The 26,301-nt window shown below is 44.6% G+C and overlaps 1 protein-coding gene across 3 annotated transcripts in view; it reads right to left on the minus strand.

Moving 5' to 3' along the window:
- The window catches only part of rhbdl1 (rhomboid, veinlet-like 1 (Drosophila)), a 239,275-nt gene that overhangs the window by 53,200 nt on the left and 159,774 nt on the right, over positions 1–26,301 (minus strand). For 2 of the 3 annotated variants that reach the window (XM_048551678.2, XM_048551679.2), the window contains 2 exons: positions 22,834–23,058; positions 15,770–15,918 (listed from right to left, as the gene is read on the minus strand). In XM_048551678.2, coding sequence (XP_048407635.1) covers positions 15,770–15,918; positions 22,834–23,058 — 374 coding nt within the window. Of the gene's footprint in view, positions 1–15,769; positions 15,919–22,833; positions 23,082–26,301 lie in introns of all 3 variants that reach the window. The other variant, XM_048551681.2, reaches the window with a different exon arrangement.

Here is a 26,301-nt window from a genome sequence, read left to right on the forward strand (position 1 = left end):
TGCACATCTTTGGACTGTGGGAGGAAACTGAAGCACCCGGAGAAAAACCACACACACCACAGGGAGAATGTGCAAACTCCGCAGAGACAGTCACCCGAGGCTGGAACCCCTGGGTCCCTGGTGTGTGAAGCTGCAGCGCTAACCACTGAGCTACCATGCTGCTCTAATGGAGTCATTCAGCATAGAAACAGACCCTTTGGCCCAACCTCATCTGCAGTGACCAGACATCCCAATCTGATCTAGCCCCATTTGCCAGCATTTGGCCAATATCCCTCAAAACACTTCCTATTCATATACCCATCCAAATGCCTTTTAAATGTTGTAATTGTATCCACCTCCACCACTTCCTCTGGCAGCTCATTCCATACACACACCACCCTCTGCATGAAAAGCTGCCCCTTGGGTCCCTTTTATATCTTTCCCCTCTCACCTTAAACCTGTGTCCTCTAGTTCTGGACTTCCCTACCTGGGAAAAAAAATCGTTGGCTATTCACCCTGTCCATGATTTTGTAAACCTCTATAAGGTTGCCCCTCAGTCTCCAATGCTTCAAGACATTCCTTTCTTGTGTCCCTACACTGGGAAAGTGTTTGTCAGGAAACAGCCCAATGCCACCTCGTGCTTTAGCCTAACCTTTGGACCCGGTGCTGGCAACTGTCCTATACCAGCCCCATGCCACTCTCCAAAATGCTGACTGGCCACATCCACTGGAACTTGGCATAGGGTTGATTCCAATTGATCAATATTAACATCAGACATCATTCTCCCTCACCTATAACCAGTGGGCTGTACCAAGACCACGCGATTTACACTGGGAGGAAAATAACATTAAATAATAGTTCTCTAAGCATCGTACTCATGAATGGGCAACCTGGGCGAGGGGGTGCCCAGTCAGGGTTTCTAGTGGCCACAGCGCACCTCACTCCCCCAATAGATAATGTCAGAGTTTGAAGCAAACAATTAAAAAGGTCTAGAAATGGAGGTCTCAGAGACTCTGACAAACCACAGATCATGTAGCACTCCATTCATGGTTAAAAAAAAATTTAAAATGAGAGGCAGAAAATGGATTGGTTTGTGAAAACCAGGCAATCAAAATGATTGAAAGCAACAAACCTCCTTCAATAAAAAGGCAGTGAATCGAATGAATTTGATGTTTTAAAATGGTCAGTTCAATTGATAGGTTAAGACACAGCTGGCTAGGATTCTGTCATCAGCATACCGTCCCCAACATTGTAACCAGAGCTGTGCGTAATCTATGGCAGCTCACTTTTTCCTCCTTCCCAGATAATTCCAATGGAAATTCCAGGAATCAGCAGCATGCATGGAAACCACGCACGATTCAGCAGCTGGGAAGATTTCCTTTGGTAAAACCTGGTGTCAGGTGACAATGCCGCAGGAACAGGCTATAAAACAATCTCCTCTACAGCAATCTCCTTTACACTGATGAAAACAAACATACACTGGATGATTGCTTCTCAGAACTCTGCTCCATCTGTAAGAATGACCCTGACCTTCTGGTTGCTTGTCATTTCAATAAACCACCTTGGTGTCAAGCTAACGTTCGGTCCTGGGGCTACCACAGCATTCTGACAAAGTTCAAAGCATGCTCGCGGAATACTTCATTTTCCACTTAGGCACTTTGCAGCCTTCGCGTCCCAACATTGTAGTAATTTTCATGACCACTGGCTATCCGAAAGGGCTTTAAACCAGTGTGTAGGGCAGGCAGAAAAGATTAGTTAAATTTGGCGTCGTATGCGGAACAACATTGTGGGCTGAAGGGCCCCTTCCTGTGCTCCACAGTTCTATGTTCTACTTACTGTTGTAATGTAAGAAACACAATGAAAATAAACAATGGGAAGAAAGATTGAATGAAGAGAGAAAGGAAGAAGAGGGAGGGACAGGAGCAGTGAGGAAAAAGAAGATACAAATTTATAAATTGACATTTTTTTCAAATTTTGGACTATTAAGGAAAAGACCTTCAGAGAAGTAATGGGTTATTTTCTGGAAAGGGAGGCTGATTGGCAGTCATTAGCAATTATTGCATCATTAAAATTTACTCATGTTTTAATTATTAAATGTAACTTTCTGCAACCAATTTAATGGGAAATTAATGTGCAAGGTTCTTAGGAGTCATGGGGAGGTTGGGCACAGCATGCTATTTTTGTGAATCTCATAGCAGAACCATACAAATTGACCAGCAGTCTGCAGTTATTCACGATTCATGAGATATCTCTTCCTCACTATCTGGCTGATATGTACATTGGCTGCAGAGATGAGGGGGTAGTCTTGTGAACAGAGATTGAGCAGTTACTGGGGCAGGACTTACACAATTAATGTAGGGCCTTGGGTGGAGTAGAACAGAGGCACCTAGGGATTCAGGTACATAATTCTTTGACATTTGCATCATGTGTAGACAGGGAAATTAAGAAGGTGTTTCCCACGCTTGCCTTCATTGCTCAATCCTTTGAGTACAGGAGTTAGAAAGTTAGAGGTTGTACAGGACATTGGTGAGGACTCTTCTGGAACACTGTGTGCAGTTTTGGTCTCCCTGTTATAGTAAGGATATTATTAAGATTGAGAGGGTTCACAAGAGATTTATCAAGATGCTCCAGGCATGGAAATTTTGAGATATAAAGAAAGGTTGGACAGGTTGGGATACTTTTCGCTGAAGCAAAGGAAGTTGAGAGATGACCTTATAGAGGTTTGTAAAATTATGAGGGGCACAGATAGGGTTAATGGTAGGTGTCTTGTCCCTAGGGTGGCAGATTTCAAGCCTAGGGGGCATATTTCTAAGGTGAGAGGAGAAAGATTTAGAAATGACATAAGGGGCAAATTTTTTACATAAATGGTAGTTCACATGTGGAATCAAATTCCTGAGGAAGTGGTGGATGCGGGCACAGTTACAATGTTTGAAAGATATTTGGACAGGTACATAGAAAGGCTTGGAGGGATATGGGCCAAGAGCAGGCAGGTGGGACTAGTTTAGTTTGGGATTATGTTTGATGTGGACTGGTTCAATTGAAGGCCCTGCTTCCATGTTGTGTGGCCCTATGACTCTACTCTCTGGAGTTTAGAACAATGCAAGGAGATCTAATTGAGATACATAAGATGCTAAAGGATATTTACAAAGTCGATACAGGAAGGATGTTTCCTCTTGTGGGTCAATCTGGAATGCAAGGCAATGGTTTAAACATGATGGGCAGTAGATTTAAAACAGAATGAGGAGAAATTGCTTCTCTCAAAGAGTCATGAGTCTCTCAAAGAGTCATGAATCTGCAGAAATTACTACCCCAGAGTATGGTGAGTGCTGGAGCTTTGAATAGATTTAAGGAAGATATGGATCAGTGATAATGTGAACTGCAGATGCTGGAGAATCCAAGATAATAAAATGTGAGGCTGGATGAACACAGCAGGCCCAGCAGCATCTCAGGAGCACAAAAGCTGACGTTTCGGGCCTAGACACTTCATCAGATCTCTGATGAAGGGTCTAAGCCCGAAATGTCAGCTTTTGTGCTCCTGAGATGCTGCTGGGCCTGCTGTCTTCATCCAGCCTCACATTTTATTATCTACGGAAGATAAGGACATGTTTTTAATTAGTAATGGGTAGAAAGGTTATGGAGAGCAGGCAGGAAAGTGGAGTTGAGGCCAAAATGAGATCAGTTATAATCGTAATGAACAGTGAAGCAGGCTCAAGTGGCTGAACTGCCTACTCTCTAGTTTTTATGTTTTTTTTTATTGTCATTGAGACAACGTTGCTTGTTCAATAAAAGCGTACCCAACTTGTTTAACCACAACTGCAGAGAAACAATTGGTCTTGTTGCTAAAAGGCAGTATGCAAATAATAGTAAACTAAGGAAACTTTGTCTTTATTCACTCATTGGACATGGACATTGCTGGCTGGGCCAATATTTATTGCCCTGTCCTAGCTGGCCTTGAGAAGGTGGTGGTGAGCTGCCTTCTTGAACTGTTGCAGCCCAAAAATCATGAGGGAATTCTGGGATTTTGACCCAGTGAAAGTAAAGGAACTGGGATATATTTCCAAGTCAGGATAGTGAGTGGCTTGAAGGGGAACTTGCAGGGGGTGTTGTTCCCATGTATCTGCTGCCCTTGTCCTTCTAGATGGAAGTAGGCATGGTTCGGAGGGTGCACCTTATAGATGGTACACATTGCTTCTACTGGGTATCGGTGGTGGAGGGAGTGAATGCTTGTGAATGTAGTGCCAATCAAGCAGCTGCTTTTTCCTGGATGATGTCAAGCTTCTTGAGTGTTGTTGGAGCTGCACCCATCCAGGCAAGTGGGGAGTATTCCATTGCATCGCTGACGTGTGTCTTGTAGATGATGGACAGTCATCGGGGAGTCAGGGTGTGAATTAGTCGCCACAATATTCCTAACCTCTCACCTGCTCTTGTAGCCACTGTATATCTATGGCGAGTCCAGTTGACTTTCTGGTCAATTGTAACCCCCAGGATATTGATAACAGGGTATCCAGTGATTGTAACATCATTTAATGTCAAGGGATGGTAGTTAGATTGTCGCTTATTGGTGATAGTCATTGCTTAGCATTTGTATGGCGTGAATGTCACTAGCCACTTGTCAGCCCAAATCTAGATATTGTCCAGATCTTGTTGCATTTGAACATGGACTGCTTCAGTATCTGAGGAGTCAATCAATGGTGAACATCTCTGCTTCTGACCTTATCATGGAGGGAAGGTTATTGAAAAAGCAACTCAAGATAGTTAGACCTATGCTGAGTAATTCCTGCAGAGATGCCCTGGATCTGAGATGACTGACCACAGCTGTATTCCTGCCTGCCAGGTATAACGCCCACCAGTGGAGAGTTTGCCTACTGACACCCATTGATTCCAATTTTGCTAGAGACTCCTTGATGCCATTCTCAGTCAAATGTGGCTTGATGCCAATGGCTGTCACTCTCATCTCACCTCTGGAATTCAGCTCTTCTGCCCATGCTTGAACCAAGGTTATAATGTGGCAGGAGCTGAGTGGCCCTGGTGGAACCCAAACTGGGCATCACTGAGCAGGTTATTGCTGAGCTGCTTGATGGCGCTGTTACTGACACCTTCCATCAATGTATTGATGATTGGGTATAGACTGATGGACTGATGGACTGACGCTTGGTCAGGTTGGATTTGTCCTGCTTTTTGTGCACATGGACAATTTCCTACATTGTCAGGTAAAGCCCAGTGTTGGAACTGGAGCACAAGTCATCAGTTATATTGCCAGAAAGTTGTCAGAGCTCATAGCCTTGCAGTACCCAGCGCCTCCAACTGTTTCTTGATATCCCTTGGAGTGAATCAAATTGGCTGAAAACTGGTATCTGTGATGCCGGGATTCACTGGAGGAGGCTGAGATGGATCACCCAGTTGGCACTTCTGGTTGAATATTGCTGCGAATGTTTCAGCCTTACCTTTTGCACTAATGTGCCGGGTTCTTCCATCGTTGAGGATGGGGATATATGTGGGGCATCCTCCTCCAGTGTGTATTTTAATTGCCTACCACCATTCGCGGCTGGATGTGGCAGGGCTGCAGTTGTTTCTCTCCTTAATGAGAGGTCAGATCTCTGGAACAATGTTGTCTTTAGACATAAGGAGACACTATAAAAATCTGAGGTGCCTTTTATAGGAAGGGAGAAGGAGAAGAGCGGAATCTGATAAAGTGTGGTGTTTTAATAAGGTTAATAGGAAAGGAGTATTTCACTTGGTTGGTGAGTCAGTATCTAAGGGGTTATATTTAAATTTCACAACCAAAAGAATGGAATGAGAGCTTAGACAAGAACTTTTTGCAGCTGGCTGCTGTGATTCCAAATGTGTTGGCAAAAGGCAATTGTAGAAAAATAATCCGTGACAACTTTTAAAATTGAAGTGGATTAGAAATTGGATTTCTTTCATGGTGCAGGGAAAGGTTAAGAGAGCACTTTTAATAAAATTCATGGGGTCAGGCTATCAAAACGGACAAAAAAACCTGAATTTTAGTTTGTTATGTGATCAAATCCTTTGTCTCATTCCATTAAAGCTGTTGTACATTCAGTGCAGTCTGTTACAGATCTCCTTATTTTGGACATGTGTTAATTAGGACAAATCCTATTCAGTAAGCTCTCAGCCATAAAAAGCTTAGAAATCTGACGTGAGTTGGGGTTGTGGTGAAGGGGGAGATACTTGTGTCAGGAAGGGGGTGGATGGGGAAGGGAGTAGAAGAATGCAAATGACTGGCAGATTTGGGCTTGCTCATGCTGGGTAACCAATCCATCATCCATCACAGTAAAGGTGAGCGTTGGTTTAGCTCAGTTGGCTGGGTGGTTGGTTTATGAAGCAGTGCGATACCGCAAGTGTCAGTTCAACGCCAGCTAAGGTTATCATGAAGAACTCTCCTTCTCAACCTCTTCCCTGCCTGAGATGCGGCAGTCCTCAGTCTTGTTTTTATTCATTAGTGGGATGTGGGCCTCGCTGGCTGTGCCAGTGTTTCTTGCCCGTCCCTAGGTGGGGATGAGCTGCCTTCTTGAACCGCTGCAGGCCTCCTGTTGTAGGTTAACCCACAATGTTATTAGGGAGGGAATCCCAGGATTTGAGCCAGCGACAGTGAAGGAATGGCAATATATTTCCAAATCAGGGTGGTGAGTGGCTTGGAGGGGAACTTGAAAGTGGTGATGTTCCCGTATGTCTGCGGCCCTTGTCCTTCTGGATGGCAGTGGCCATGGGTTTGGAAGGTGCTGCCTCTGGTGACTCAACAGTAAACAGGTAGGATGGTGCATTCTTTGAGATACGAGGAGGATCATACTGCAGCATAAGTCACTGTTTTCAGCAAAGACCAGATGTAGGGTGAACAAGACAAATTAACAGAGCTGCCATGCTGTCCAAATATTTACAGAGGTACCATTAACCTTATCATTGTCATGCTGCAGTTGGCAAGAGGCTGTAAGAATATGTTTCATGTAAGTTTTCCTTTGTGGTAATATACTGAATTGCCAGTATTATATCAAATGAGGACTGAAATTCTCTACACTGTTGGCAAAATTCTCCAATAATTTCCGTGGAGCCTTCCCACATCTTGTTGAAGAGAGCGGGACTGGTTTGTGACACAGGAGTAGATAACTGGGTAGAAATTTCTGAATTGACCTGCTCAGATGTGTACTAGCACATTTCAGGAGCAGGTGGAATTTTAACTTGGGTTCCTTCTGGCTTACAGGTTGAGGCACTACCACTGTGCTACAAGAGCCATTTTTCAAATGTGTCAGCACCTTGTGGTGTTAATTGTCTTTGGTAATATGCTCTGTTCAGATAATTTCAATCATTTTGAGATCAGAGAAAAATCTTCCCGATTTATGTTTCTCTTAATTGGTCTTAGTTTTTAACTCATTTTTAACTTCTCCCACGTGATTACATAGTTCCATGTGAATAGGGAGTGTTTAGAATTTGAAACACAGGTACTACTACTGCATTGGCTCAGCTAGATAGAGCAGTATATGTGTTTCTCTTTATAACAATTTAGATATTCTTATGTTGCTACTTGTAAAATTATTGAACTCCAATTATTTACAGTCGACAGCTTTAAAACACTGAAGGAAGGAAGATGCCCAAATGGGCATGGATTCATTGGACAATGGGGCTGAGGAAATAATGGGCATCCAGGAAATGTTACATGAGTGAAGGAAACAAGAATGAGAGGGTAAAGTGATTTAAAGTGATCTGCAAAAGGAATAAGGCAAACATTTTTCACTCCGCGAGTGGTTAAGAGTATGAAATACACTATCTGGAAATGTAGTGGAGGCAGATTCAGTTGAGGCTTTCATAGGACATTGGATGATTACTTGGTTAGAAATTGCTTGCTAGAGTATGGAGTGAAGGCAGGAAGTTGGAACCAGGTAATGATGATTATTTAAAGAACCAGTGCCAGTACAGTGGGCCGAATGGCCAAAACAATTCTGCCATGAGCAGCAGGAACTCCTGAGGGAATTTTAAGCGTATTATCTATTTACGGCTTTGACAATTATGTAGAAATTCATGGCATAGTCATCTTATTAAGTTATAAACACTTTGTGTTCAGAGATGTTATTACACACCTCTGGAGCAGGCAGGGTTTGAACCCAGGTCACAGGTAGCAAAACTATCACTGTACCATAAGAGCCCCTTTCCTTCTCAAGTTATACGCTGGGCCAAATCCTTAGCTTGGTTTTGTAGGTAACAAAAAGCTCAAATATGTCAATTTATTATGAATCACATGAACAGCTTTTCAGGTTTTGAGCGCAATAATTTAAGTTATTTTGATTTGATAAAAGAAAATTCATAAAGAAGAAGCCCACATCACAAAATTACACTCGGCTTCATAGCTACCTTGCTGTTTTCCAATGTAAAGACAAGGTCCTCATAAAGTAACATTTTATGAAAAATTCTCGCCTCACCACCTCTTCCTCTAGAAAGAGCAGCCATCATTTTCTGGGTTTACAAGGCATAGAGCTGGATGGACACAGAAGGCCAAGCAACATCAGAGGAGCAGGAAGGCTGATGTTTCGGGCCAAGACCCTTTTTCAGAAAATGAATTTCTACAGAATTGTCCAGCTCTACACCTTGTTATCTCAGGTTCTCCAGCATCTGCAGTTCCTACTATCTCTGAAACAATTTTCTGGGTTTGTCTCTTTTATTTATCTCTCTAATCCCATTTGTGTTTCTTGATTTTTGTTTTGTTTTGATTTAAATCTCAGTAATATTTCCTGCTAATTTGGACTGTGCAGGCTTCAGTGATAATGCTTCGATCTCATTGGTTGAAGAGTCATGTTATTACTTGCTGACTGGCACCACAGATCTCCAGACGGAGGGCAAGGTGCTAGGCATGAGGGCACATTTGTGGAAATGTGCGAGGTGTCTGCAAACAGTTGTCAGCAAGGTGAATTTTGGGCGTCATTCCTTCACTGTCAAGAGTACAATTAAAGACTAAAGTTCTGGAGAAGATTGGTAGCTCGGATTCTGGGCAAGGTTGTAGACATGCTCGCTGAGCTGGTGGCTTAGGTGACAGAGGTTTTGTCACCCTGCCGGGTAACATCCTCAATGCACCTGCAGTGAAGTGTTGGTGTTCTGCCCTACTTGCTATTTACATGCCCCAGTTTCTTAAGGTGTTTGGTTCTGCTTCTGGTTCTGTTTCGCAGTAGTTTATAGACAGGGTCTAATTCAATGTGTTTGTTGATGGAGTTCTGGTTGGAACACCAGGCCTCCAGGAATTCCCGAGCATGTCTCTGTTGGGCTTGTGTGATTATTGATGTGTTGTCCCTGTTGAATTTGTATCCCTCGTTGTCCATGTGTAGTGAGACAAATGAGAATCAGCTGTGTCTCTTGGTGGATAATTGGTGTTTGTGTATCCGCACAGATAATTTTCCTGCGGTTTGGTCTACGTAGTGTTTCTCACTGTCCTTGTATGGTACTTTGTATTTTATGTTAGCCTTAATGTTCGTAGGTATGAGATCCTTTATGTTCATCAGTAGCTGTCACAGGATGGTTGTTAGTTTTTGGGCTACCCTGATACTAGGGGTCTGACTAGTCATGTGGTCATCTCTGAAATGGCCTTGATGTACAGTAGGGTAATGAGTGAGTTTGGTCATGGTGTGTCTCCCTGTTGTGATCTATCTCGGAGGTAACAGTGGATTGTACTTTTCAGGTATCCATTTCTTTTGAAGGGATAGTAAGCCCTGCAGGTGCTGGAGTCAGACATGACACAATGTGGAACTGAAAAACACAGCAGGCCAGGCAGCATCAGAGGAGCAGGAAAGTTGACGTTTCGGGTCAGGACACTTCTTCAGAAACACATTCCTTTTGAAGACTCCATATAGGTTCTCCTGTTCTGCTTTACGTAGTTCTGGGCTGCTGTAATGTGTTGTGGCTCATTTAAATATTGTCCTGATGCAACTCCATTTGTGAGCATTGGAGTGGTTACTATTGTAATTGAGTATCTGGACCATATGTGTGGTCTTTCTGTATACACTAGTCTGAAGTTCCCCATTGTTTTTGCATTCGACCATTATGCCCAATAAGGGTAATCAGTTGTTCTTCTGTTCTTTTGTGAAATTTATCCCAGTGAGGATGTTTTTTATGTGTTGATGGGTTTCTTCTAGTTTTGTGCATTTGATAATCACAAAGATGTCATCTACTTATTGCACCCAGAGTTTGGGTTGTGTTGTGGGGGTTGCTGTCCATTCTAACCTGTTTGTATGCCCGTATTGTCAATTTCCTTCCGGTTTGGCCTATGTTGTGTTGCTCATAATCCTTGTATGATATTTTATATATTACACTGGCTTTGGGTAGGGGGTCCTTCACTGACATTCCTCAGTAGTTGTCGGAGGGTGGTTATTGGTTGGGCTACACACGAACAATGAGGGATACAAATTCAACTGGAACAACACATCCAGTTTCTGCACAAAGGAAATTCCTGCAGGCCTGGTATTCCCACTGGAACTCCATCAACAAACACATTGAATTAGATCTCGTGTACAAACCACTGAGGAAGTGGTACCAAACACCCTGACAAACTGAGGCATACAAATAACAAGCAGGACAGAACACTGACGCTTCACCAGAGGTGCACTGACGATGTTACTGAGCAGGATGCCGAAACATTTGTAATCAAACCTACTGACTCAGCGAGCATGTCTACAACCTCAAAATTGAAGTCTGTGTATTTTAGGTATGAAGGGCTTGATGTGAACTCCCAGCTCAGGAACACAACAGATCAATCAGTGATAACAAAGTGTGGGGCTGGATGAACACAGCAGGCCAAGCAGCATCTCAGGAGCACAAAAGTTGACGTTTCGGGCCTAGACCCTTCATCATCGGTCTAGGCCCGAAACGTCAGCTTTTGTGCTCCTGAGATGCTGCTTGGCCTGCTGTGTTCATCCAGCTTCACACTTTGTTATCTTGGATTCTCCAGCATCTGCAGTTCCTATTATCACAGATCAATCAGTGAGTATCCTCAGGTCTGGCAACAGGCAAACTGAATTGACATCCATAGCTGATCATCTTTATTAAGCAGTTCTCTGTAACGCCCAGGAGGTGGGTGGTATTAAGGTCAGATCGTTAATGTGGGTAGCAGAAAGCCACTTTCAATGACCCCATGCTACAGCCCCCTGCACAATGTGAGCATCTTTAGCCCCACAAGAGAATCGAAAGAACATGCTTTTGATCTGAGATAACAAGGTGTAGAGCTGGATGAACACAGCAGGCAAACAGCATCAGAGACCCTTCTTCAGGAATTGGGGGGGGGGGGTAAGGGGATTCTGAAATAAATAGGGAGAGAGGGGGAGGCAGATAGAAGATGGATAACAGGAGAAGGTGGAGGGGAGATGGACAGGTCAAAGAGGTGGGGACGGAGCCAGTAAAGGTGAATGTAGGTGGGGAGTTCGCAAGGGGATAGGTCGGTCCAGGGAGGACGGACAGGTCAAGGAGGTGGGATGAGGTTAGTGGGTAGGAGATGGGGGTGGGTCTTGAAGTGGGAGGAATGGTTAGGGAGGAGGGGACGAGTTGGGCTGGTTTTAGGATGCTTTTGGGGAAGGGGAGGTTTTGAAGCTGGTGAAGTCCACACTGATACCATTGTGCTGCAGGGTTCCCAAGCGAAATATGAGATGCTGTTCCTGCAGCTTTCAGGTGGCATCATTGTGGCACTGCAGGAGGCCCAGGATGGACATGTCGTCCAAGGAGTGGGAGGGGGAATTAAAATGGTTCATGACTGGGAGTGCAGTTGTTTATTGCGAATCGAGCATAGGTGTTCCACAAAGCGGTCTCCAAGCCTCCACTTAGTTTCACTGATGTAGGGGAGGCCACAATGGGAACAGCGGATACAGTATACCACATTAGCAGATGTGCAGGTTAATATCTGTTTGATTTGGAAGGTCTTATTAGGGCTTGGGGCGGGGCTGATGGGGACGGTGTATGGGCAGGTGTAGCACTTCCTGCGGTTGTAGGGAAAAGTGCCGGGTGTGATGGGGCTGGAGGGGAGTGTGGAGTAGTCAAGGGAGTCACGGAGAGAGTGGTCCCTCCGAAAGCAGGCAAGGGTGGGGATGGAAAAATGTCTTGGGTGGTAGGGTCAGATTGCAGATGGCGGAAATGTCGGAGGATGATGCGTTGGATCTGGAGGTTGGTGGGGTGGTGTGTGAGGATGAGGGGGATTCTGTTCTGGTTGTTAGTACGGGGAGGGGATGTGAGGGATGAGTTGCGGGAAATACAGGAGACACGGTCGAAGGCATTTTCGACCACTGTGGTGGGGAAGTTGTGGTCCTTGAAAAACAAGGACATCTGGGATGTCCAGGAGTTGAATGCATCATCTCAGGTGCAGATGCGGCGGCGGAAGCGAAGGAATTGGGAATAGGGGATGGCATTTTTGCAGGAAGGCGGGTGAGAGGAGTTGTATTCTAGGTAGCTGTGGGAAAATTTCTCGACCGTGACTCTCACATTTCCCGCAACTCATCCCTCACACCCCCTACCCACAATAACAATCAAAACAGAATCCCTTGCCTGCTCCACATTCCCCTCCAGCTTTGCAGAACACCTCCGCTCGGTTCTCAACAAACAACTGCACCTCCCAGTTGTGAACCATTTCAACTCCCCCTCCCACTCCTTGGACGACATGTCCATCCTGGGCCTCCTGCAGTGCCACAATGATGCCACCTAAAGGCTGCAGGAACAGCAACTCATATTTTGCTTGGGAACCCTACAGCCCACGGGTATCAATGTGGACTTCGCAAACTTCAAAATCTCTCCTCCCCCCACCGCATCCTAAAACTAGCCCAGCTCATCCCTCCCCCCCAAACCATTCCTCCCACCTCAAGCCCCACCCCCATCTCCTACCCACTAACCTCATCCCACCTCCTAGACCTCTCCGTCCTCCCTTCATGAACCTATCCCCTCCCTAACTCCCCATCTACACTCACCTTTACTGGCTCCATCCCCTCCTCTTTGACCGGTCTGTCTCCTCTCCACCTCTCTTCTCCTTTATCCATTTTCTATCCACTTCCCCCTTTCTTCCTATTTATTTCAGAGTCGCTTTCCCCTCCCCCATTTCTGAAGAAGGATCTCGAACCGAAATGTCAGCCTTTCTGCTCCTCTGATGCTGCTTGGTCTGCTGTGTTCATCCAGCTCCACACCGTGTTATCTCAGATTCTCCAGCATCGGCAGTTCCTACTATCTCTGTGTTGCTTTTGATCTGAGTTTGTTTAGTCTTGATAGGTTTGACCTCTCAAGGAAACCAGCAGCAGCACATTTGGATTATAGATGCTTTCTAATCAGTTTGTTCAGAAATATTGTGAGAAACGTCTGGAGCAGATGACAGTTGAACCCAGGCCCCCTTGTCTCGAGGCAGAGACACTGCCATTGTACCACATGACCCCTCTTGTTTTGTCCATGCTCTACTTCTGCCATCCAACTAACTAACTTTAGGTATGTGTTTTGAATTAACCTGTTTACGGGTATGTTAATGCATACCTCTCAGGCAGATAATAGTTGAGCCTGGACCCTGTAGCTAGCTGCCTCCCCACCTATACTCTCCTCTCTGCCTATCTTCTCCTCTATCCATCTTTGGTCCACCTCCCCCTCTCTCCCTATTTATTTCAGAGTCCTCTCTCCATCCCCCTTTTCTGATGAAGGGTCTACACCCAACACGTCAGCTTTTGTGCTCCTAAGATGCTGCTTGGCCTGCTGTGTTCATCCAGCTCCACACTTTGTTATCTTGGATTCTCCAGCATCTGCAGTTCCCATTTTCTCTGTTAAAGTGCCAATTTGATCTCAGACGTCTTCATTCGTATATGGAAAGAGTGCCGCAGCAGTCTGTGATATTTCGCGTGACCAATGTAAATGCTGGGCATTCTTATTGACACAAGGTATAAATTTTATGAACAAGCATTCCCACAGCCGAGGATGATATGGGTGAGGAATCAAGAAATCTGGGCACTAAAGCACAACCAAATGAAGGGAATAAACAATCATGCAGGACCTGCAGATATCTATATTCCTCCCAAATAAAAATGTTAAGTGCAAGAAATACACATGACCTCTATGCAGGATATCCGGTATAATGTGAAAGCTGCAGGGCAAGTTGAACACTAAATGTTGTATACCTGTTTAGGGTGTCTGTGTACAAGGCAAAATTGTTTGAAATTGATACACAGCACGTGCAGAAGGATTCCCCTCCTGAGAAAAAAGATGCGATTGCAATGGAACTATAAATGCTGACGTATCCTGATGCTGTTTCAGACCAGCTACTGCCAGTAAAAAGGATTTTCTGTTACCAACTGTAAGTGTAATCAATTATGACCTGAACCTTACAGTAAAAGACTCAGGAATTATTGGAATGCAATTAATTTTGCGCATGCGAAACAGGCTCATTATGTATGGAGACAGTAAGAACTGCCGATGCTGGAGTCAGAGATAACACAGTGTGAAGCTAGAGGAACACAGGCAGCATCAGAGGAGCAGGAAAGCTGATGTTTCAAGTCAGGACCCTTTTTCAGAAATGGGGAGAGGGAAAGGAGCTCTGAACTAAGTAGAGAGGAGGGTTGGGGCTGGGGAAGGTGGGTGAGCTGGTGATAGCTGTGTGCAGGTAGGCAGTGGTGGAGATTGGGCAGGGAGGTGGGAGGAACTGACAAATCCCCACCACTACCTACCTGCACTCACCAATCACCATCCCTTCTACCTTCCCCAGCCCCACCCCTCCTCCCTATTTATTTCAGAGCCCCCTACCCTCTCCCCATTTCTGAAGAAGGGTCCTGACTCCAAACATCAGCTTTCCTGCACCTCTGATGCTGCCTGGCCTGCTGTGTTCCTCCAGCTCCACACTGTGTTATCTCTGACTCCAGCATCGGCAGTTCTTACTATCTCTTAGTGATCCAGATGTTTTCTTTTAAAGCAATAATTGACAGTGGTTACCATTAGCCTAGCTTTTATTCCAGATGTTCATTCAAATTTCACTTCCAGGCAGTCAAACCCACATAGGATCCCGACAGTGTGGATGCAGGCCATTCAGCCCATTGAGTCCACACTGACCCTCCAAACAGCATCTCACCCAGACTCTTCCCCACACTTCCCACCTGAGACACTATGGGCAACTTAGCATGGCCAATCCACCTAACCTACACATCTTTGGACTGTGGGAGGAAACCCGCACAGACACAGGGGGAATATGAAAACTCTACGCAGATAAAGCTGGAATTGTACCCAGGTCCCTGGCACTGCGAGGCAGTCCTTCTAACCACTGAGCTATTGCGGCTCCAGAACATTAGGCAGGACCTCTGGATTGCTAGTCCAATGGCATTATTGCTGCACAACTGCCTCCCCTTCAGTGTTAGGGGCCTTCAGCTGCTGTAGGAAATAGACAGAGCAAGGGCGAGTGCCTGAGGTCTTACCACATGTATTCACAGGAATTAAAAGAGAAGCAGTATGTTCAGCACTTCCACTCCACCCGCGATGCTGTAACCAAGCTTATCCTCATAAATTCAATGAAAACAAAAAGGGGGAGATATATAATGTCTCCCTATCACCCATATCACACTATTCACAAATTTAAGGTCTTCCTGAGTTTCTGGTATTACATAGAACAGTACAACACAGTACAGACCCCTCAGCCCACAATGCTGTGTCAAACTTTTACCTGGTATTCTATCGCACTTCAAATAGGATCTTTTATCTGTAGATAACATGGCCATTCCCCTAGTTATAAACATTTTCAGAGTTTTGGTGTTTATGATCGTTTCAATTCAAGACACAAATCAAATGTGGTCCAACCTACCCAGCATGCATAAACATATATGTGAAGAACCTCCAGACGTGAGCCCTGTGTCCAGGATGATACACGAGTGGACTCTTCATGTAGTCTGGGTGATAGGTCTGTAAAACCCACTTATTTAGCATGGCTCCATAGCAGATGAATATAACAATCTGAAAGAGAAATATCATTAAGAACTACAGCATTCTGCTTTTTCAGTGTTCAAACAGAAATCCTACACAAATTAAACCAGCTGCTTACAACTTCCAGATTGAAAAATAAATTACTACGAGCAGGACAATATCTTCAGATAAATAAATTGAAACAAATTATTTATGAAAAGATGCAACGTCTCTAGTTTGCATATCATTATGAGTTACTTTGCATATTGACTGTCAGTTAGTTCACTCAGTTGAATACAGAAACAGAAAACAGAAGTTCTGATGGAGAGACGCTTGACCCAAAATGTTAACTCTGCTTTGTCTCCACAGATGCTGCCAGACCTGCTGAGCTTTTCCAGCAATTTCCTTGCTTCGATTTACAGAATCTGCAGTTCTTTCGGTTTTATTCACTTTGTTGGATGGCTGGTTTATTGTGCAGAGTGATGCTAGCAACATTGCCTCAATCTCTACACTGCCTGAGGTTACCATGATGGGACTCTCTGTGAAGTGTGGTGACCCTCGAGTTAAACCACCACTAGTCATCGCCCACTAATGAGATAGCAGTTCAGTGGTCTAGTAGGAGCTATGGTACTTAATATTACTTTGAAGATTAATATTTTTCTTTAGGCATGTTCCACTTTCTAGAGGGTGTCAGTTAGCTCAGTTGGCTGGACAGATGTCTTGTGATGCGAGAGTGACACCAGCAGAAGGGACTCGCCTCCTGGCACCAAGTCACATAAACACAGATGGCTGAGAGTCTTGTTGAAGCATTACGCTTCAAGGACATTCACAAAGGAGGAATAAGAGGAAGACCAGTGGAGAAATTTAGCAAGGGGATGTCTAGATTGTAGACCTTGGCACCTGACGGCATGGTTACCAATCTCATAGTTGAGATGCTCAATAGGTCAGAACTGGAGGAGTGCTGATATCTCAGAGGGCTGAAAAGTGGAGGAGCATGCAGAGATACAGAAGGGTGAGGCCATGGGAGGATTCTAAAATGAGGTGAAAATTTTGAAGTTGAGGTGCTTCTAAACTGGGAGTCATGATCAGTTACTCAGCATAGGAGTAATGGGTGAACTGGATTCGGTGTGAGCAAAGGTCGGCAGAGTTTTGGATTATCTCCTGTTTCCAGAGGTAAAACATTGAAGGCCATCCAGCAGTACATCGGAATATTCAAGACTGGATCTAACAAAGATATAAATGATTTTATTTGATTTGATTTGACAAAGAGCGAGATCAACATTAAATTCCATTCAGAGATCCACTCTGAAGTCTATTAACAGGCGGAAGAAGCTGAGCATGAAACTGTTGGTACGACTGTTTAAGCTTTTGTATCGGCTGCCCAACAAAAGGGGTTGGAAGAGATTATAACCAGGGTGGGTTGCCTTCCCGAGCAAGTTTCGGTGGACTCAATGGATGGGAGGTTGGCTTGCATGATGGACTGAGCTGTGTTCACATCTCTCTGTATGAGGTTCTCAGAAGCAATGTTTTCAAGCCATTTTTTCCCCTTGCCCTGGATGTAGTACCCCAAGGTTAAAGGGATCACCAGTTATCTCTAATGAGAGAGCAGTCCTTTGCAATGCTAGCAAATTTACTTTTTTTCACTGTCTAGTGTAAAAACTTTCTCCCAGACTTCATTCATTACTATTTTGTAGATAGGATGGTCTGCACAACACCACTCCAAATGAGCATATTAAAATACAATGTTCATGGGCTCAGTTAGCAATTACCTGTCTGCTCAGGTACAATGATTTTGAGCAGGGATTTCTCCCTGAGGTAACAAGGTGTAGAGCTGGATGAACTCAGCAGGCCAAGCAGCGTCAGAGGAGCAGGAAGGCCGACGTTCTTCTTTCTGAAGAAGGGTCTTGTCCCGAAACGTCAGCTTTCCTGCTCCTCTGACACTGCCGGGCCTGCTGTGTTCATCCAGCTCTACACCTTGTTATCTCAGATTCTCCAGCATCTGCAGTTCCTACTATTTCTGAAGGGATTTCCCCTTTTGTTTTAGTCAACATTCTTACATTAACCAACATTGCTAAAAACAGTTCAATTAGTAAGCCCTCATTCGCTGTTTGTGGAATCTTGGTGATGATATATTGGCTGCTGCTTTCTCTGTAAAAATACCATGGGCAACTAGCATTGGACGCTAATGTAAAACAGGCAACACCAACCAACTCAATGCAAATGAAAATAGAAGAATGAGTACAGAAAATCGCTATCAGCCATGAACACACAAAGCTCCAATTATTCCTGGTCACTGCACGTTTCAAACTAAAATGAATTCTGAGGAAGGGTCACCGGACCTGAAATGTTAACTCTTTTCTTCCTTCACAGATACTGCCAGACCTGCTGAGCTTTTCCAGCAACTTTGTTTTTGTTCCTGATTTACAGCATCCGAGGTTCTTTCGGTTTTTGTTCAAACTAAAATTCATTGGTTGCAAAATAATTTGGGATGTCTTCAGAATACTGCTTCTGAGAACTTCGCCCATGCTTTTCGTTACTTCCAGCCTTGAATATTCCAGTCCACTCTTAGGTAGCCTCCCATGTTTTTCCCGTTTAAACTTAAGGTCATCCAAAACTCTGCTGCCCTTTGCTCACACCAAGTCCAGTTCACACACTACCCTGAAGCTGAATACATGGTTCCCAGTTTAGCAGCACCTCAGCTTTAAAATTCTCGCATTTTAGAATCCTTCCACCCCTCCCTATCTCTGCATTCTCCTCCAGTCTCCAATTTATCAGCACCCCTCCAATTCTGACCTCTCGAACATCTCATCTGTGATCACTGCAGGATTGGCAGCCAAGGTCGAAGAACTAGACATCCTCGCTAATTTTTTCTGCCCGTCTTCCTCTCATTCCTCCTTTGTGAATCTGCCTGAAGTCTAATGCTTCAAAAGACTCTCAGTCATCTGTGTTTATGTGACTTGGTGTCAATTTTTATTTGGTAACACTCCTGAGAAGTGTCTTGGGATGTTTTACTATATTAAAGGTGTAGTGGAAATAAAACTTGGTGCTGTTGCTGATGAGGTGTTTCATAGGATAAAATTATTTCCTTAAGTTTACAACCTATCCTCACATTTCTGCAGAAATTTACTGCTGGAAGATAAACTGCATCATTGTTCCATTGATCCTGTTTTTGATCGAGCCTTAATTTAGTATGCAATAATTTCAATAAGATGTTGATGTATTGACTAAATTGTAATCAATTTGACAAAATGGTACAAAAAGAAATCTGACTTTTAAATGAAGGATTAAAGCACTTTGATTCGATATCCTGTAAATCATATTTGTGATGTTCAAATGCCAGCGTTAAAGGTAGTGGAAGGTTCAGAGCAATGGACTGCGGTATTCCCTACCTGTATGCTTTAAATCTTTCTTTGTTCACATTTAATGACAGACTCTTCAGTTTGATGTTAGTCCATGATAGCAGTAGTTTGTTGTCTTTAATATTGAAATAAATTTTCCAATTTAAGAACAAAAAGACCTTCCCAGGTCAAACTCAGCCAGAAACACTGCCAGGCAGCATGAAAGTCTCGTTTGCAGGGAACTGTGATTGAAGTCACAGCTATAATATTATCCCCCATTCTGCAACAGGCTCTACCTTCAAAAGCAGCCCCCCATACTAATGATGCATTGACGACATGTAAAGCGAGAAAAAAACGTATGTATTCATAAATAGATCGGTTTTCATTTTAAATTCTTTAACCCGGTTAGTTTTTTGGTTCCACAGTCTCAACTGCAAATACCTTAGCCTACCATGGGCAGACATGTGAATGACCTTTACACCTTGTGGTGACTACCGCTGAGAGTAATGTTTATGCTTCCTTTCATTACCTTTGTACCTGAACACTACACTTTTCACTTTTGTACCTAGGTACTGGTATCTAAAACGGCAGGTGCCGTTGAAAGGCAGCGGTTGTAAAAACCTTTCTCTGTATTCCTATGCCTCTGTACTGTAATATAAGTGACAATAAAGGATGTTCTGTTCTATTCTATTCTATTCAAGACTCCAAAGCCTTTGAGTTAGCCAGGGCCCTGGCTATACCAGACTGGTACTGATGCAGGTGTGTTATTAGCTGAATGGTTCAGAAGCCTGGGCAAGTAATCTACAAAAAAGAGTTCAAATCCTACCAGGGCCGCTGGGGAGTTTAATTAAATTCACCTGGAGTAACAAACTAGAATCAGTCTTGCTGATAAGAGCAGAAGCAACCATTCAGCCCATCGTGTCTGCTCTGCCGCTCAATGAGATGTTGACTGATCTGGTAATCCTCTGTTCCCTTTTCTGCCTTTCCCCCAGAATCCTTGATTCATTTTCTAATTGAAAACAATAAAACCAAGAACTGCAGGAGCTGGAGATCTGGAACAAACAAATTGGTGGAGAAACTTAGCAGGTCTGGCATCATCTGTGGAGAGAAAACAGAGCTTATGTTTTGAGTCCTCATCAGAAGCCAGCTGACTTAGGCGGTTGGCTCGCTATGCAGAGTGATGCCAGCAGCATGGATTCAATTCCCACACTGGCTGTGGTTACCATGAAGCGCCCTCCTTCTCAACCTCTCCCTTTGCCTGAGGTATGGTGACCCTCAGGTTAGACCAACGCCAATCATCTCTCCCTGTCTAATGAGAGAGCAGCCCCATGGTCTGGTAGGACTACGCCAACTTTTATACCTGATGGCCTAACCTCTGCAATCCTCCACAGATTCACTCTCCTATAAGAGAAGGAAGTCCTCCTCTCTTCTGTTTTAATGGACACTCCCTTGTTCTGAGATTATGCCTTCTGGTCCTAGGCTCTCCCACAAGGGGGAAACAACCCTTCCCCCATCTACCACTCAACTCACGTCCCCTCAGAATCTTGTATGTTTCAATAAGATTGCCTTCTCATTCTTCTATAGGCCCAGCTTGCCCTACCTCTCCTCATAAAACGGCCCTTCCAAACCCGTTACCAGCTTAATTAATCTCTGGGCTGCCTCCAATCTTAGTATAACTTTCCTTAGATAAGGCTCCTGAAAATGTTCACAGTATTCCATATGCAGTATGACTAGTGCCTTTGTATAGTGTTAGCGAGACCTGCCTGCACTTTGACATTCCATTTTCATTGAAGTAAAGGCCAACACTCCATTCGTCTTCCCTGCTGTGAACTTGTGCGATAGCATTTTGTGATTTTGCGACATCAGAATTGTTGGAAATACTGAACTGGTTCAGTACACTCATGTGATGTACGGGAAGAAGCCTAGTGTTCTAACCCAGACTGGACTATATGTGACCCCTGAATCACAACAATGCGGCTGATTCTTTACGACCATCTGAGATGAACCAGCAAGCTGTACCAAAACTCTGATCGATTGGGTGCAGCAATTCAAGGCAGTCGGGATGGGCCATGAACTCTGGCCTAGCTAGTGACACTTGTATCTCACAATATGTTGCAACTTTGAAATAAACCATACTAAGTCTTCTCAAACATCAGAGATCATGTTGGCGTTGCAATATTGCATCATGAACTAAGCTGTGGCGATAGTTTTATGTTAAAATAAAACTGTACACTAAGTGGCTCAATTTCGATTTTCCCCTCATTTTCCTCCTTTTCCACAGCAGCACAGTGATTTACACAGATCTCAACAACAACAAAATCGATATTTAACCACTGGACATTTCACATTGCCTTCTTTGCCAACAGCATGTTGGCAACCAAAGGAAGAAAATGATTGCAGAAGCTAGCTGTTGGCAGCTGGCTGGGCATATTTACACAGTTTGCAACAAATCTACACATCAAAATAAAACAAGAGCAGATTGATTTGCAATTATTGACTACCATCATAAAGTGGTTACCGACAAACAGCTATGTGCGTCAGGGAAGAGGAAGACTCATACACTGATATGGCCCCATGGTGAGAACACCCGCAAACCTAACCACACATTAATTTCTCATATTTTCTCCCACGTGCCTGGATGAGTGCAGCTTCAGCAATAGTGAGGAAGCTTGACACCATCCAAGGCAAAACAGCCCACTTGATTGGTACCACATCCACAAGCATCCACTCCCTCCACCACCGACACTCAGTAGCAGCAGTGCGTACCATCTACAAGATGCACAGCAGAAATTCACCAAAGACCCTCAGGCAGCGCCTTCCAAATCCATGACCATTTCCATCTAGAAGGAAAGGGGCAGCAGATACATGGGAACATAACCCCCTGCAAAGTCCTCTCTCAGCCAGTCACCATCCTGACTTGGAAATATATTGCCGTTTTTTCGCTGCTGCTGGGTCAAAACCCTGGAAGTTCCCTCCCTGAGGACATTGTGAGTCAACTTACAGCACATGGACTGCAGCGGTTCAAGAAGGCAGCTCACCCCCACCTTCTCAAGAGAGCAACTCAGGACGGGCAATAAATGCTGGCCCAGGCAGAGACGACTAAGTCCCACAAGTGAATTTTAAAAAAATATAATCACTTTTCCCAATTAATTTGGAACTGCAGGAAATGATGACAATAGATGAAGAGTTCAGATCAGTCTGTGCCAATCACCAGCCAAAATATTACACTATTTTCTTTGTATAAATAAAACCAAAGACTGTGGATGCTGGAAATCTGAACCAGAAACGGAAATTGCTGGAGAAACTCAGCAGCTCTTGGAAAACTTTCTCTCCGCAAATGCTGACAGACCCATTGAGTTTCTCCACGCTGTTTCCTGTGTGTCCTATGGACGCCATCTGAAAGACCAATTGCCTCCGACATCCCATAATATCTTGTATGTAAGGAAACGGTGAATGTTTCACTTTACACACATAGAAAAAAGAGTGTAGATTTCAGGAGTTTATAACAATGGCCTTGTGAATATCTTTCCTGTTATTGTCAAACTTCCAATGAATCAGTTGGAGTGATTACGAGGGACAAAGAAAGGCATCCTATTTTGAAAGATCTTGTTCCGAACCTGATAATCACCTGAATGATTGTGAGGACCGTCATGAAGAGAGGTGGTGGGCAGCCACGGTACTGGCTGTAGTACCAACGTCTGTCCAACTCGCAGGGCAGGATCTCGTACGCAACGTGCCTCACCAAACGTTTGTAGAAGGTTAGTCCCGGCTCGTCCAGCAGGAATTCACGCGGTAAGTTCCTGTGCCCATTAGAAATCGCTCGCCGGAAGCTGCTCGAGCGCTTGCTGCTCATCTGCAACAAGAGATGAAGGTGGCCTGTGAAAATAGCGAACACAAAATCACAAAGAAACATCAGAAAAATCGGCACCAGACTGACAGGCAGGTGCACACATGCTTACATCAGACTGACACACAGCTGCAGCCAGCCAGCTGATACACACAGGTGGACAACAGGCTGACACAGGGAAACACAGATCAGACTGATGCACACACCAAACTAACACAGATGTACACTGTATACTGATATACAGGCACACCAGGCTGAAGTACACAGATACTGATGTACAGACTCACCAAGCTGAAGTGCACAGTACACCAGTATACAAGCACACCCTGCTGATGTGGATATACAGGCACACCAGGGTGATGTACACGTGTGCATCCAAATGGACATATCCAGACTATTTTGATACACCCACCATTGTACACCAAAGAGATGTGTACACATGTACTCAGAAAACTGGCACACCTACGTGTACACCAAACTGACACTCACAGTGCACACCGAACTGGCATGCACTTGGCACACTGATGTCCATACACATGAACATAACAAATTGACTTGCCCAGAGGTTTATCAGTTTGATGGTCACACATATGAATCAGGCTAACACCCACACATGGACATGTACACCAGGTCAATACGCAAAGGTGCAGATACAGATGCAAAGCAAATTGGTGCTCATATCTTTATAAGTTTAACATCCACATCCCACAACAAACACAGGTAGGCACAAACATATCCCAAACCAATGTTGGAAGATTCGTTTTTAATGTAACTTTTCATGGCTCATCAGAATCAGACATTTATGTGATAGAAACTATTACATCATGCTACAATCCCAGGCATCAAACTCAGCCAAGAGGCAATAGACACTTTAAGGCAGTTCAAGCAAAAACTAATAAACACGTTCCACCACAACCTCAAACCATAATGGCCAGACTTTGGTGAAGCTGAGAGGATTCTGCACACCTTTACTTGGATCAACATTTGAAGTCTCATAACATTCAAAGCTATGGGTGGAACGCAGGACAGTGGGACTAATGTGGATGTTAATGTATTTTTGGTGGTAGAGGCTTGATGGGCCAAAGTGCCTCTTCTGTACCATCTGATTCTATGGTTCTATAATTCTATGGTACAGATGGGGATGTCCCCCCCCCATTTCTTCCTGGCAGAGGGAATTGATGCTCTGTGATTCATACAGGTTAGAAATGCAAACACAGCAAGGTCATTCAAGCTTGGTGCTGAGCTCAGACAGTCCCCATTTTAGATTGTGCAAGGGCCTTAATCCACAATGTGGGTGTCTTCAATTTATGGTGTAGATCTCAGTCCTTTTAGTTTCTCACTTTTTAAACATTACAAAGGCTGCTGCTGACAATGAGACCTAAAAACAAACCTCCACTAGATTGCTTTCCATGTCATGCTAACTTGCATAGGTTTGAAAAAAGGTTAGCAACAGTTTGAAAAGAATGTTATAATGATATTTCCCCAAGAATCATTATTTGTCATTGAGAATGCGAGGCATTCTTATTATCTCAGTTCTTTTATTATCTCAGCAAGACTTGGAGTTCACAATTGATTAATTGTATAACGAGGCTGTTAAAGGATTAACCATCTTTGATGCTGAGTCTGAGTCGATATTTGTTTGTTTCAAGAGATTAGCCACTGGAGGTGATTTGAGTGGGAGAGTTTTTATTTACAATGTGGAGGAATGAGGATTATTTTGGATTGTCTGGCACATCCTTGTTCAAAAATTTCTACATGGCTCCTGAGGTAAGTTCATTACTGATGCTAGGTGAGTGGCCAAAAAGATGGCTGGATAACTAAGAGAGGGCATGGTGATGGGTAAGGGACATGAAATGGCCTGAATGGAATGAGGAGCCATGGTGGCTGGTTTGGCTGTGTCATGGAGTGTGAAGGTTAGATTAGAATAGATTACATTACATTAAATTGGATTTATTTATTTGTCACATGTGCTAAGTATAAGAATACATAATTGCAGTGGAAAATGCACAGAGTCACCATTCACTGGTGTCCACTTGGTTGTAAAAGCCAGAATTGAAGGATTTTAACACAGCCAAAAGGTGAGCAAGAGAAAGAAATGTCCAGATCTCAAGAGTCCCAAGTCCCATCTCCACATTGATGCAGGCACCGCTCCAATCACGAGGACAACCAGAAGGCCATCATCGCCATACGAAAGGCCCCTTCTCACGGCCAGCTGCTGCCACGTCCCCGGCCTGCTCTCACTGACACTGCCTCCCCGGCCTGCTCTCACAGTCACTGCCTCCCCAGCCTGCCCTCACCGCCACTGCCTCCACAGCCTGCTCTCACCGCCACTGCCTCCCCAGCCTGCCCTCACCGCCACTGCCTCCACAGCCTGCCCTCACCATCACTGCCTCCCCGGCCTGCTCTCACAGTCACTGCCTCCCCAGCCTGCCCTCACCGCCACTGCCTCCACAGCCTGCCCTCACCATCACTGCCTCCCCAGCCTGCCCTCACCATCACTGCCTCCCCAGCCTGCTCTCACCGCTACTGCTTCCCCCCATCACTGCCTCACCAGCCTGTTCACGCCACCAAACCAGGCCACTCTTGATCCGCTGCCATCGCCCCAGCCCATGCTCGATCCACCATCATTGCAGGACACGGCCACGCCTGCAGCTTCTGCCACGTGGTTCATGGTTGCGACCTGACTCCTTAAGGAGGTAGTTAAGACGGTGGGGTTGGGAGTGGATAGAATTAATGCAGCGAGGAGAGAGAAGAAGAAGGGAAAAAGAAAGTGTGAAGGATAGGGAACTGGCGAGCAGAGTGGAGCTCCAATTAGAGCCAGTTACCCTGCTGCCATTTTACCGAAACTCCTATCAAAGATGCCTTGATGCCTTTCAAAGAAAGTCTGGAGAAAGATGCAGTGATTTTGGTTCAGGTTCACCCTGAGCAGCTTCATGATGTGGGACTCTGCTCTTTGGTATGTCCCAGTTACACACACCGAGGCAAACATCGACTGTGCCTGGAGGACCATCACCTCAATAAATGATGCTCTTTGGTCTGCCTGAAACTTGTTGATCTTCCAGAAGAGTTGATCTCGACCGAGAGTTGCAGACTGGCACGTTCCCAGGGAGAGGACTACTTACTAAGGGAAACACATAAAGCTTGGGACAGCTGCTGCCCAGGTGTAGTGGGAAAGCTCTCTCTGAGGTTTTTCTGCGGAAGATAAATGAGAGTCCATCCAGTTATTAGACCCTTCTAGTGCCTCAAAGG

The sequence above is a fragment of the Stegostoma tigrinum genome, chromosome 23 (genome assembly GCF_030684315.1).
Source record: "Stegostoma tigrinum isolate sSteTig4 chromosome 23, sSteTig4.hap1, whole genome shotgun sequence".
Taxonomy (NCBI): domain Eukaryota; kingdom Metazoa; phylum Chordata; class Chondrichthyes; order Orectolobiformes; family Stegostomatidae; genus Stegostoma; species Stegostoma tigrinum.